Source organism: Tiliqua scincoides, chromosome 2 (assembly GCF_035046505.1).
Source record: "Tiliqua scincoides isolate rTilSci1 chromosome 2, rTilSci1.hap2, whole genome shotgun sequence".
Taxonomy (NCBI): domain Eukaryota; kingdom Metazoa; phylum Chordata; class Lepidosauria; order Squamata; family Scincidae; genus Tiliqua; species Tiliqua scincoides.
Genome location: NC_089822.1, coordinates 80,785,867 through 80,800,358, shown reverse-complemented (window position 1 = coordinate 80,800,358; position 14,492 = coordinate 80,785,867). Strand labels below are relative to the sequence as shown.

General features: G+C 46.0%; 1 protein-coding gene across 1 annotated transcript in view; it reads right to left on the bottom strand.

Annotated features, from left to right (window-relative positions):
• Nucleotides 1-8,791: 8,791 nt before the first annotated feature.
• Nucleotides 8,792-14,492, bottom strand: part of ADAMTSL1 (ADAMTS like 1) — a 301,635-nt gene continuing 295,934 nt past the window's right edge. The window contains exon 29 of the mRNA XM_066614676.1: nt 8,792-13,157. Within this exon, the coding sequence (XP_066470773.1) occupies nt 13,051-13,157 (107 nt within the window). The 3' untranslated portion in view covers nt 8,792-13,050. The remainder of the gene's footprint in view (nt 13,158-14,492) is intronic.

The following is a 14,492-nucleotide window of genomic DNA, read 5'->3' as shown; positions in this document are numbered from 1 at the left end:
ACCTTGCACTTTGTCCCAAGGAGGCACTGGCAAAGCAGGCTAGTTAGATACCCTTACTGAGCTGATCCCTCTGCCTTTCTAATTAATTGAAGGGGCTGGCCTGTTAATTGAGGGGGCTGGCCAGAGTAGACCTATTGTAGAATCGACCTGTCCTCTGGAATGGGAAGGGGGGCATTCTTCACTGTGTGGGGTATGCCCCTCCCACCACACGAGACAGGGCCAGATTTGATTGGTGCTTCCTCCTCTGGTGGGAGGGCATCCCAACCCAGGCTGGTCCTGGCTCCCATAAGGACAGGTCAGGTTTTCACAGAGCTCCAGAGAGCTCTGTTAGTTTGCTTCTCCTACTCTACCCTAGGCCTGTAGGCCTCTCTGGTTCCACATGGCAGAATCAGTAGGCCTCAGTTGCGCGGCGGCCACCTTTCTCTGGCGTGCAAGTTGCCCGCCTGCAGCTCCATCGACGCAGGAGGCCTTGGAGCAGAGAGGAGGCTGCAGCACCCAGGTGAGCACCTTTCTGCCTGGGAATGCCCCCGCTGCGCTCCCCCTCTTGCCTGCAGCCATTGGCGAGCCCTGCAGTCTGAGCAGCAGTAGCAGCGCAAGGGCGAGTGTTCCCCGCCTGGAAACACTCCCGCAGCACTCCCCACTCATGCCTGAAGCCTCAGCGGGCCTCCAGAGTGGACTTGAGCCCCGGAGCGTTTGGCGCAACAACGGCCTGCACACGGGAAACCAGCACACCCACACCCTTTCTCCAGAGTTCCCCGCTGTAGCAGAGGGAACCCAGGAGTCTGCAGCTACATCCCAGGCGCCCTCAGGACCAGCATGACGACAGGTACAGGGGCCGTGGGAGCCTCGTTATGCAACGAGAGGGGGAGTAGTCCCAGCCCTTGGGGGAGCGGGAACCCCTAAGAGTCAAGAGAAGGGGGTTCCCTGCAACCCAATGGCCCAACCAGTCCCTCCCAGCAGGGAACCAACCTTGTGCGCTCCACAGCCCTCCCAGTCTATTGCAGTGATTGTGAGGGAGGCTGTGGATGGGGCTATGAGGACTCAGATCTCTTCCATTATTAAGAAGACCCTTAAGGAGGCAACAAAACCATGTAAAAGGTCCCATGCCTCCATTTCTTCTTGGTCCTCTTCTGACTCCACCAGTGATCCCCCCTTCCAAACACATGAAGAAATCTACGCAGCAGAAAAAGGGTCCTGATCTGGCAAGGTGAAGGGCAAGCTCAGAGCCCATTCCTGCCAGAATCTTAACTTACCCTCTTCCTCAGCCTCCTCTTCTGATACAGACAAGGAGGAGGGGGAGCTGTCTTGGGAGGACATAGAGGAAGACTTGGGACGCAAACCTGACAGGCTTTTCCCTGTTGATTTTTCCCCAGAATGATGGAGAAAGCATCTCAATCCCTCAGTCTTTTTACTCTGCCTCTGTCTGACCCCCGACAAGTACCTGGCTTCTGCTAAGCCCAGGCAACCTTTCCCCCAGTGGCCAAGCAAGCCAGAAGTGGTCCCTTTTCCAGACTCATTCCAATGAGTTCTGGATAGGGAATGGAGCAAACCAGGGTAGTTAAAGCACAGTTCCAGGTTAATTGATAGTCTGTACTTTCTAGCCCACACAGTGATGCAATCCCTCAAGGTTCCCCTGGTGGATGCACCCTTTGTGGCCCTTTCCTCCTCTGCAGTATTGCCTTCAGAGGGAGAGAGTGATCCTAAGGATAGTTGCAATAAGAGAGTGGATTTACCCTAAAGAAAAGTTTCAAATCCTCCTCCTTTGCGTTCAGAGCAGCAGCCTCCACCTCAATCTTGTCCCAGGCTGCCTACCTTTGGGCAGAGGATCTAGCTGAAGCAGAGAGGGGTTTATTCAAGAAGGCCAAGAGCTGCCTTAAGAAGATCTCCCTGGCAGCAGCCTTCACCGCTGACTCTTCTTTCGATGCAATGCAACTTAATGCCAGAAGCCATGGCCTCCAATGTAGTCGCCAGGCGCAACATCTGGCTCTGCCACTGGGATGGCGATGCCAGCTTTCTGTCCAGGTTAGTAGGCATTCTTCTTGAGGGCTCCAAATTGTTTGGCCAGGCCTTGGATCCACTGCTGGTAGAGAACAAAGTACTCTTGTACCTTGTGCCAAACGAAAGGTACTTCCATCTGTCAAAAAGGATCCCCCAAGAGGAAGAATAGTTCCTTTCGTTCCTTCAGCAGTGGTCCTCGCAGATGTGACCAGTCCCATCAAAAATCCAGGTCCAGGTGGACAAATGCCTGACTCTCCCTAGAGGCAGACTCTCCTCCAACAGAGGACAGGCTACATCCAAGCCCTCCAAGGACCCAAGGGGGGGCATGACACCAGGCCAGGAGACTCCCCCTGCCATATCGGGGGCGCCTCCCTGGATTCGCAGACCACTGGTGGGATACCACCTCCGATGTCTGGGTGGTCCAGACTGTCTCGCGAGGATACTCATTAGAGTTTGCCAGTCATCCATGGACCAGGTTTCGGCAACTCCCAATTTCCAGGGACCCTTCCAAACACCAACAGAAGCTGCAGGCTTCTGCTGGATATCTGTGCGATCTGTGTGGATAACACCTGCTGGATATCTGTGCGATAGAGCCGGTTGCATGGAACCAAAGGGGCAAGGGAGTCTACTCAGTGTTCTTCCTGGTCCAGAAGAAGAACGGGGACATGAGAATCATATTAGACCTCAAGTGTCTGAACCGCTTCTTAGTCAAGAAGAGGTTAAAGATGGAGACCTGGAGGTCAATCATGGCTGCCCTAGAGGAAGGGGACTTTATGACTTCCATAGACCTATTTGACGCCTATCTACATGTTCCTATCCTTCCCCGGCATCTGCAGTATCTCAGATTTTGTTACAGGAGGCACCATTTTCAATACGGAGCCCTCCCCTTCGGTCTTATGGCAGTGCCCCGTGTCTCTACGAAAATCCTCATGGCGCTGGTGGCATCCCTGAGACAACAGGGAATTGCTCTCTTCCCGTATCTCAATGATATCCTAATCAAATCCCCCTCCTTTGTCCGTGCAGAGAGGGATCTTCAGACCACTCTGCAGGTACTGCATCAACACAGATTTGTTGTCAATGAGAAGAAGAGCTACCTGACTCCGCAATAACAATTAGAACACCTGGGCCTTCTAGTGGACACCAAGGAGTTTCACATTTCTCTCTCTCCAGAACACCAACATTCTCTAGTGACTGCTCCAACACACAAGGTCAGCGCAAAGTGTGCTGCTCCTGGAACTGGCCTCCCTTCTGGGTCTAATGGTGTCTTGCCAGGACGTGGTGGATTGGTCCAGGTTCCACCATCGTCCCTTGCAGGAACTGCTCAGACCGTTCTTACACCTCATAGAATGCAGGACCACGGTGCCCATTCAGGTCACGGATCATCTATGTGCCTGCCTAGATTGGTGGTTCAAGCCAGACAGGTTATCCAGAGGAATCAGCCTGGAGCTTCTGTGCAGAGTGATAGTTACCACTGCTGTGAGCCTCCTTGGTTGGGAAGCACATGTCCAGAACAACCTGGCTCAGGGGACATGTCCCCAAAGGAACACGAGCACAGCACCAATTGGCTCAAAGTCCGCGCCATCCGTCTAACTCTCATGAGGTTCAGTTCCAGCCTTATAAGGTAAGGGAAAATTTGTTCCCTTAGTGCTGCATTGTTGCTGGAAGGTTGGATAGCACTAGGCCCTTTGGGCCCAATCCTATCCAACTTTCCAGTGCTGGTGCAGTTGTGCCAGTGGGGTGTGCGCTGTATCCTGTGGTGGAGGGGCAGTCACTGGGGCCTTGTTAAGATATGAGAACGTGTGTTCCCTTACCATGGGGCTGCATTGTGGTTACACTGGAGCTGGAAAGTTGGATAGGATGGGACCCTTAGTCAGTAAAGCAAGCAAATGATGAATGAGTGCATAAAGTGTGTAGGTAACTAGTCAGCTGTCCCAGTTCAGGTAAAATTAGTGGTGACGAGAAATCCTGTTGAAAGCAATGGAACAAGTGAGTCATAATTAGCAACCCCCACTGGTTTCATTCTGAGTTTAGTGACAAGTGTAGCTCTCTTGGGGCAAATAAGCAAACTGAGTAACTGACCAGGCCATTGGTTACTTTAGGCTTCTAAAATTTCAAAGCAATTATTTATGTAGTTACAATATTCTTTTGTCTGCATGGTTCATTCATTTCATGCAAGAAATATATTGATTCCATCTTTATTCATTTCCCCTATCCCCTATTCAATGGCTGCTATTAAGAGCTGTTATTGAGCACACTGTTTCAGTACTTTTGATTCATTCAAGAGCTCTTGCAGTTCACAAGTGTTTGGAGAATTAAGTTCCAGCTAGAAAGTGCTTTCTGCATCAGAGTGCATAACATCTTTCAGTGTGTAGGTGAAACTTATTTGCACCAGCAGGCTTGCTGCTAGATTTTAAAACTGCAATCCAGAAATGAGATTGGTAGTACAAACATTCACTGCGCTTTTTGCAGAAATACTTACCAAATAGCTTATCACCATGCAAAAACTTGTTCCTTGACTTCTGTTACAGAAGAATCAGAACCGGGAAAGTGCTGTGCAGAGAGAGTCTAGCATATAGTCAAATCATTCATTCTACGCTTGGGAAGCTTGGTTTGTTTTTCCCACCAAGTGTCTCTGCCAGAGTCCTGATCCTCATGAGGACTGGTGTGGGGAAAGGGGGTTTCATCCTTCTTCACTGCAATGTTCTTCTGCTGAAAATTGTTCCCTGAAGATGCTAGTTGCTGTTTTGATAGAAGAACACACAGGGAAGCCCAACCACAGGGGTCAATGAAGTGTTTAATGCCACATCTAGTTTGACCTTGTGTTCTGCCAGATTCCCAACTTATGCCCACTCTAAGCTAATTAGTTTCCCTTTTGCTTCCCAGTAATGGCCCCAGTTCTCTACAGCAGTACAGCTAGACTCTACCACCAGGGTAGCTTGCCTGTTTAAACTGCAGGGACCCCTCCTCCCAGTTCCTAAGGCAGCCATCCTTCCAGGTATAGCAGCACACCTCAGCTCTCCAGCACTCCGCAACCTGTTTGAGTAGTCCATTAGTCAGTGAGCCAGATAATCAGTCCAAAAGTCCAGTAAGTCATTAGCCGTTGGTTGGTCAGCAGAGTCATGGGTCAGTCCATGAGTCAATAGCTGGTCAGTCCACAAGGCAGAGCCGTAAGTGAACAGTCCAATAGGTTCGTTAGCTACAAAGTCAGTCTGTTTAGCCAGCCAGCCTCCTCTCCCTCCACCACTATCTCTCTACTAAAACCCTTCCTGCCTCAGGTGCTCCTTACCTCACTAGGGTCCTCATTGCCTCTAGTGGCTGCAGCTGTGCAGCACACCCTTTGCTGAAAGCCCAGGCCTTCTCTTAAAGGGGCCACTGCAGACACCACATCCTATCTCCTCAACAGATCTTCCGCGGTTCCAATACACCCCGTGCTCTTCTCTATGGCTCCTAATCATATTGCATGGAACAAAAATAACAGTTTGTAATTTAGGCGACAGTTGGGGGGAGAGATCTTGAGAATAAGTGATGGGTTGAGCACATCACCCCGAGGTGATGCCATTCTTTCATGTGAGCAGGGCTGTGGAGAGGGTTGAGTTGTTGGGGGTACTTACCCAGGGCCCTCATGTGAAATGACCCCCCCAAATAGGTTATCCAGCCAGACTTCAAAAGGTGTCTGGTGGTGGACATCTTCTTTGGAAACCAGTGGGGAACAATGTGTGCAGCTCCCAAGTGCCCTGAAGCACAACCTGGTTGTTAAGGCAACTGAGTCACTTAATCTGGGAGCATGGAAGAGGACTGGGTGCACAGGCACCAAAGGGCCTCTGTTAAAAGTTTTCCTGGGGCCACCTAACCTCTCTGCAGCCCTTCATGTAGGTAAACAGCTGCCAGTGTCTCACATGAGAGAAGCAAAATGCTGCATTAGGGGGACAAACTTCTGACTTTCTGGCTACCTAAGGGCATCCTCAGACCCATGCCAGTTACATGCCAGAAAAAGGCTGAGAAGGGGTGGGCCTTGTTGGCGAATGGGGGATAGAATCCTGCATGCACTTTTGCCAGAGCTCCACCCCCTCCAGTGTCCACCCCTCCCTGTCTTTTACACTCACCACCCTGAACCACCCAAGTCCTGGCCCCAACACCACCATACCTGGGCCAGCGGAATGTTTGGGTGAGTCTGGCACATGCAGAGTGTCAGTGGTCATTTTTGCCAGCAGCTCTACTGTGTGAGACAGTGGCACAGGACTGTTGTAGGACCTTGATGGGATCGGGCCATTAGTGTAACGTGCTTTACTCTTCTTCCAAGCCTAGGAGGGACCTGTTGGGAAACTGCAGCTTGGCTGCAGTATATATGTCAGGATATATAGCCAGCAAGGTTAGCCAGCAAGGTTGTTAAAAAAATTCTTAAAAACACTTTTACTTCACCTACCTTTTGAGGCCTCCCTTATGTGAAGTGCTTGGGACCAGAAACATTTTGGATATTGAATTTTTCCATATTTCTGAATACTTACACAAAATTCATTTATGTTTGCTTATACCCCTTATACCCTGAAGGTAATTTTATAAAATATTTTTAAATAATTTTGTGCATGAAACACAGTTTGTAATTTTTTTTTTTTTTGGCAAAGAAGTTAAAAAGTCATGTTGGCAAAAAAAGGTCCGTATTTTGGAATACTCCGTATTTCGGAATTCCGGATAAGGAATGACCAACTTGTATATGTATCTTCTATTTTTAAACATTTTATAATTTTTTAGTTTCTTTAGTTTTTTTGATGTTGTGAATCACCTCTCCTTTGCAGGGGGAAAGGCAGGGTATAAATAAAATCTCTACAGTTAAAATCCAATGTAGACTGTATGAGGGCCAGGTCCTGTGAGTTGAGTGCATACGATGAATGTAGTGTGATGTTTATGGGACTGTTGGCTTCTGATATTGTGGTAGGTGCTTAGTTGAGTTCAGCAAATGTTCCAGTTTAAAATATGGCGTTTGTCTTTTATATGTTTAAATATATATATATATATATATATATATATATATATATATATATATATATATATAAAGTACAGCCAAGCAGAAACCTCACAGGACAGAATTTTTGCTTCAGTATCTATAGCAACTGCTCTTGAAGGGAGAGTCTGCTGTAAAATAGGTGAGAAGCCACTTTATATGGTGCTAAGCCTATCCCTCCACTTGTAATCCATTGCAACTGGAACGTAATGTTACACGCTGGGCAGAAGGAAGCTGCTGTAGATACTGTATTTGGAATATGGCTGACAGACAGTATCTTGGAGTTAGAATCTTACAAGTGCAGAAAACCAATCATTGCTTTAATATGGACCGTGACACTTCTGGTGCCTCCTAAAAATAAGTGGGAGATAATAGTGATCAAGAGTTGCTGTTGATGTTAGGATTCCGCTTGTTGAAAGCCAAGTGAGGCTTGGGACTGGTCACCCTCTGTGCTCACTATCCTAGCAGTTCTGTCGGGTTCTGTTCGGGTTTCTTCACATGCTCAGGCTCAGGCTCAGCCAGGCCCAAGACCTTCCAATGCCTGAGGCAGTGTGCTCCCTGCACTGCCTCAATTCCCCCCCCCAGCTACCTCTGTGTTCCTGTGCACTCTCCTTCCCTTTACTTAACAGGAGCATAATCTGCAGCCTGCCTAGCACACTTTAATTCTGTTTGAAATGAAAGTGGTGCAGGCTGCATTCCCAATCTGCACTGCTCCCGCTCCTGTTCATATCAAAGAAAAACAGTGTGGACCAGGCTGGCTGCAGACCATGCTTTTGGTAAGTAAAGGAAAGGGGGCACTGCCTCTAAATTGCAAGCACACAAAAGGCAGGAAGAGGAGCACAGCAGTCTTCCCCTACTTCCTCCAGCAGTGTGGGGAAGAAAAGCTCTTTATCTCCTCCCTGAGCTCCATCCTTGCATAGGGTTAAAGTTGAAAGGGAATACATTCCTTTAAACTTTAAATGCTGCACAAGTATGAAGTGAGGGAAGGGGGCAGTAAAATGCTCCTTCACTGCATGTTTAAAGGAACATGTTCCCTTTAAACTTGAAATGCCATGTGAGGATGGAGTGTGGGGAGGGAATGTGTTGATCCAATTCCCACTTGCTAAATGCTAGCAGGGAAAAGATCAACCTGGCTTGCATCCACGGTGGGCTGGAAGGAGATGGTAGCAGACTTGGGCTGAAGGACCCTGAAACTGTCATTCTTTCCATTTGCCACCATGAAGCTGCATCACACAGCTTCATGGTTGGGCCAGCCATGGGCTTGGTGTATGGTTTGAGTTTGGGTATCAGGTTACCTAGAGCACAATGCTATGCATAGCTACTCAGAAGTCTTATTGTGCTAAATGGGGCTTACTCTCAGGTAAGTATGTCTAGGATTGTAGCTCTAGAGTTAGAAAAATAACTGGTAATTAAAACCCCAACATTGCCTAACTCCAGACACAACTGAACTCTAAACCTAAGCCAGTATGTAGTCTAAGATATGACTGCTTAGGTGATGAATAAATCAATGTCCCACTTTAAGCCTGCTCCTGCCAAATGATTTGCAGCAGGGACCAGCATCCTAGCAATCACAACAGTCTCCTGACTCTAGCCCAGTGCTTTTCATCCAGTGGTCCTTTTCAGTATGGTGGGTGGGACCCTGCTTCACTGCCACGGCACTTCTGCTGCAAGCAGAGACATCAGTGGTCAAGAATTCTTATCTTCAGGATTGAGAAACGAATGAAATCTGAGCCATTTGCAATCTGAAGTGCTCTGTTTTGGAAGGTTTATAAAGAACCAGTCAGACAAGAAGCATTAAATAAATAAGATGCGTTGTTTGTACAAAAAATTATATAAACAAGATTTTTTTTAGGGGAGGAAAGCCGCCTCCTGAAATATTTGTCAACCCTAATAAACTTACAATGATGCTATCAAGTCACAATTCATAAGAAAACATTTGAAAATTACATTCATAGCCTGCAAGCCTTTGCACAGTTACAAACATCTGAGTCTCAACGGGACGTATGCAAGTGCTCTGTGCAGAGGATCATGGCCATGGTGTGCAAAGGGGGCAATGTGGCCGAACCAGTCCTTGGATGCAACCCAGCACCATAAAGATCAATGGTACTGTCACTGACTTCAATGGGAAGTGGATTTTGCCTCTTTGCTCCACTCCAGAGGTTCTCTGTGGGTGAGGGACCTGTGATGCCCATCCTACAATGGCTACCCCATTCATATAAATCAGGGGTCTCCAAACTTTTTGGCCAGAGGGCCACATCAAATGTCTGGCACGGTTTTGAGGGCCGGAAAAAATTTAAATCAAAAATTTATATAAATAAATTAGAGATGGAACTTAGATGTGTGAATAAATGAATGAATGGGCTCATTCATTCAAACTCGCTGGCCCTTAGAACACCCTCCAGGTGCAACCAGAGCACAGTTCCAGTCATGTTTGGCACAGTGGGCCAGGGGCTTACATGGGACAAGAGGCTGGCCGTGGGCCAGATAGAGGCTCACCACGGGCCACATCTGGCCCCTGGGCCAGGGTTTGGAGACCCCTGATATAAATGGAGGAGACAGCAAAGCGATGTGTGCATAGAGCTTCCCTTGATGATGCAATGAACAGAGAAGCCTATCTGTGTAAGCCCTACACATGCATCTATCCAAACCCCCAGAGAACACTGGATCAGGGACCTTGCCTCAGAAGTAGTTATTACACAGTGAATATCAAAGGGGCCATCAATCACCCCTGTGAGATTAGCTATTAAAGGCTAATACTCTGCTGAGTGTTTTAACTATTTGCCTACAAACAGCCACTATCTCATGAGTAAGGAATTCGTCTTTTGTTCCATTTGTAACTATCTGTTCCAATAGTTTAGAAAGCCCCCACTGTACCCCTCCAAAATGTTGCAGTTTGTCCTGTATGAATCAAAGCATACAAGGTTAAACACAAGTGCTGTTAAAAAGAAGGGAGGGGAATACATTATCACTGATATTACAAAACACCCTGAGGGAGGTCACAGAAAAGTGCTCCCCCAAATAGTTTCCTCTGGACAACATAATGTACAGTTATTCATATTGCACTTTTTATACAAGAAATTCTAATAAATATACACAAAAAGATACATTTACGTACACAGAAAGACATTCTTTTTTTTAAATAAACGTTGCATTGATTCATAGCAACATCATAGCTCAGAGCCCCTTCTGAAGAGAAAGCATTTTCCCTGCCAGGCATATTTTGGAACGACCCAAACCTGGGGGCAATTCAGTCAGACAAATTGGATGCTGACCTCACCAAAGGACTTCCAAGCTTGCTTTAAAATACTGTGCACGGATAATAAAAGTGGCAACCTGTCAATGCTACTCAGGACTTGAGCTGCATTTGATTCCTGCAGCACAAGTCGTACACTCCATTGCAGGAGAGATCTGAGGTACAGTGAAGCCCTGTTATCGAGCTTTTGCTGATTCAAAATTCCAGCACTGGAGACCCCACCCACCAGTACTGGAGAGGTTCAGGTCCAAGCCTTTGTAGCCCAGGCTTTTTTTTTTTTCCCCTACTTGAGAGCTTTTTTTGAGACTACTTGATTTTCATTGACTTGAAGAAGTTCAGCACCTCATAACACTAAGGCTCAGACATATTAATCCAGTAGACACTTAAAGTCACAGTACATGGAAACTGTCCCATGCGCCACCATGCCGTGTCAGTGTTGCAGTACTAGAACATGAGGCAACTGGCTTTCTCGCTCTGCTTTTGGGAGCCAACTCTGCAGGCTGTGTCAGGTCATGGAGCAGGCACACTGGTTGCACCATGCAGGCTAGCCTCCAACACCATTCAAAGCTTGCAAGGACGGCATGTGACCCACACAAACGGCATAAGGCCGACCCATGTTTTGCATACCTCAAAAAGCAAGTCTGCTGAACACCTGTCAAACAATTCCTAATGCTAGGCTTGACCTAAATGGTCTCAATGAGTTGCAGCAGCCAGTTGGATCCACACTTCTGAAGGAAGTGCCTGTTTTGGGCTGCACATTGACTTCAGTCCCAGCAGTCCAGCTTAATGGGCTTGTGAACTGCAACCTGCTAAACCTGGATCCTAAACACATTACCTGGATGGAAATGTACTGAAGCTGGTGTGATCTGGTATGTGCCCAGACTGACAAATCTTTTGTGTATGTGTAATTTCCTTTGTGCGTGGAGGCAGCAAAGTTCATGTCACATCCTATCAGGCAGGGCTAAGAAAAGCCAGACCTCTTAGGGAGTCTTTAATCCCAAATTCCTAAATCCATGAGATTCCATCCCATTTAAGGTGGGTTATCTACACCTGTGCAGCATTAGAACACCACTAATTAGTGGCCTCATGTATGCTAGTGTTGCACACATAGATGCTGTCAATCTGTTTCAATGCTGGATCCATGGAACCTTGCATGAGTAAGGTCTTGCTTTCTTTTAATGGCCAGTGTCATGTTTAAACCAGGGCATACCGATTTTGTTCCACTTTCTGGAGTGAGGGCATTGTACAGAAACAAACATCTCATTAAAAAGCATACAGTACTTTCTGTAATTGGCCGGTATAGAGGTCTCACCCTGTCCCTTTTTCTGGACTTTTTCTTACCCCTCCTCTTCTATCATCATCAAACATTTTTCTTCCATTTTTTAACAATGAATATATACTACTACGTGCCCTTTCATCTTAGATACCATTTACGTTTTTTTAAAATCATTAACTTCATTATTTTCCAGTTTAATGACTACTGGCAGCAGAACCTGGAACCTGATGGTCGTGACTTGGCCTTTTCCCCCTTGTTCAAAGCCATTTCTGCCCAGCATTATATATAAGCCACAGGGACCAACTGTGTACACCAACTGGGCCAGGCAAAAATGGGTTAATTAAAGTCAAAATTTATCACATGCATTAAAAACATAAGAAGTGTCCTGCTGGCCAAGGGCCCATCTAGTCCAGCTTCCTGTATCTCACCAGATGCCTCAGGGAGCACACAGAAATGGACATTACTATTATATGCATTATAAAGAAATGGACATCATTGCACATGTGAGAGGCAAAAGTGAATTATAATGTAACAGAAGTGCTAGCCCGGATGTATCTTTTCTTCTAAGACTAATCAGGGTACAAAGATCCACTCTTCAAATTGTTCCACAGGTCCATTCAAGTGATATATACAATGAAGCTTGCTCTGGGGTGCATGATTTAAAAATCAAGTTATGCATTCAATGCATGACAAAGAACAGGAAGTTCCAAGTCGTTTCTGAAGAACAAAGCCAAATTCATCCATTACTGACAAATATGAGCAACTACTGAGCCATGTGGCAATTTATCCATGGATGCATACGACCACTTGGGTAGCCAGTTGCCTAGAACATCCTACCTAGTGATGAAGAGAAGTTTACTGCTTGTCCAGATTTCTGATCAGATAAGAATATGTAGCAAATTTCTTATCACCTAGTGGTGGAATGCTACAGATGACCAGCTTCCCAAGCTGCAGTTGGCAACTATGGTAAATGACCACTGGGTAAATGGGAATCTGAATTTCCCTGTGTTCCAGGGTCCAAATGCAAGTTTAATCAACATTCAATTTCTTAATCCCCCATGCATATGTGTATTCCTATCTGATTCACATACTGTTGATGTTGTCTAGGTATTAGAAGGGTCTGTTTGCTCAGCTCCAATTCAGCATGTTTCTTCTGCCCATTAAGGACATCCTGGAATCTTCTGGAGAGTTCCATTCCTGATTTTTGCTTCTGCACATGCACTGTGCACTCTCTCTCTCTCTCTCTCTTGGTCTCTGCCCTCATAATGAACTTGTGACTTGCTGCATTTCTGTCTCCCAAACTCATTAGAAGAGAAACCTTGTCAAGTTCTTTACAAACCAACTCAGCCAAAAGGGTTTTCTTGAAAAGAAACACACACAAAAACACAGGAAAAAATAAATAAATAAAATGGAAGGTGGGGCAATTCTATTCCAATTTTCCTTTCCTCAAGCAGCCTCTCTCCCAACCAAGCAGAGCATGGGCAGCGAGCGTCCAATTCTTCCCACTTGCTGCCGCTGCCACCTTCATGCTTTTCCACACGTCCCACAGCAGCGTGACTTGAACTGTGTGAGCTGGCAGAGCTTCAGCAGTTTCACTTTCTCACAGTACCTGGTGGTGTCTCTGCACTCAACTAGGAAAAGGGAGACAAGAGTTACACTTATCCCAAGTAAGGATGAGCATTCCATTATCTCGAATCTCAGTTACTGAATAGTTTTAGGGCTTAGGTATTTCTGGTCATGCTTGCCTTCCCTACCAGCCCCATTTTCACATTACTGTACTGCATCATCTGAACATCTTAACGCCAAGCAGCTTTTGGACCAGTTTTTCACAGCTCTACCTATTGGTCACAGGTAGAAAAGGCCCCAAATAGGAGCATGTATTGCAGGGCTGCCCTCGCCATTCTTACGACCTACTGGGCAACAGTGTTCTTTATTTTTATTTTATTTTAAAAGATTTCTGTTCCACCTCACTCTCAAATGAGTCAAGGCAGCTCAGGAGTTTCAAAAATAGTACATCTTCAAAGTAATAAAACAGCAAAGCAACTCATCAGTAGATGCATTTCAAAATAGTTTTATTTTTTCCACAGATTTTGTGATTTGAAAAAAAATGAAAAAGGCAGAAAGCAATGTTACGTGTTTTTATTCCAAGTTCTCATTCCAAGTTCTCATTTTTATTAATTTTAAACACTTTAAAAGTGTACTAGGTAGGTGATATAGTGTCAGCAGATAAAATGGTTGGCAGTCTTCAGTCTCGAAAGACTATGGTATATAAGCCTACAGCACCCGGTATTCCCAGGCAGTCTCCCATCCAAGTACTAACCAGGCCTGACCCTGCTTAGCTTCCAAGATCAGGCATGTGCAGGGTAACAGTTGCTGCAAGTTGCAGCTACAGTATTATTTCTAATTGGAAAAATTATCTCTTAATTTCTGAAAAATATCTTACAGCCCAATCTAATTCACACTTTCTTGGGAGTAAGCCCCACTGACTGTAATGGGACTTACTTCTGAGTAGACATGCATAGGATTGGACCGTCAAACACCAAAATATGGTGTTTTGTATTTTATTCAAATATTTTAAATATTCAAAATGTGGTATTTTGTGTTTTTATGTGTTCTTAACAGAAAAAGGAAAACTAAATAAGAGTTCTGTAAGGAGAGAGCCACCACAGAGAAGGTCCTGGGAGGAGGGCCAGGTGCCTGTGCTAAAAGCAGTAGACTACGATGGCATTTGATGCTACTGTGGCCATGCATTCCATATAAGAACCAGGATTGGCACAGGCATTACTTGGCTTCTGGGCATTATGTGCTGATTTAGCATGCCTTTTTCTTGCAAAAACACCCCAATTGCGGAGAGAGGCAGCTGTGATGAAATGCTTTAATGGCAAACATTTTAGGAGTTGAAATCCTAACACTTGGGGAACTTGACAAGAAATACTGTTTACTCTGTCAAGAACAAACTTGATTTG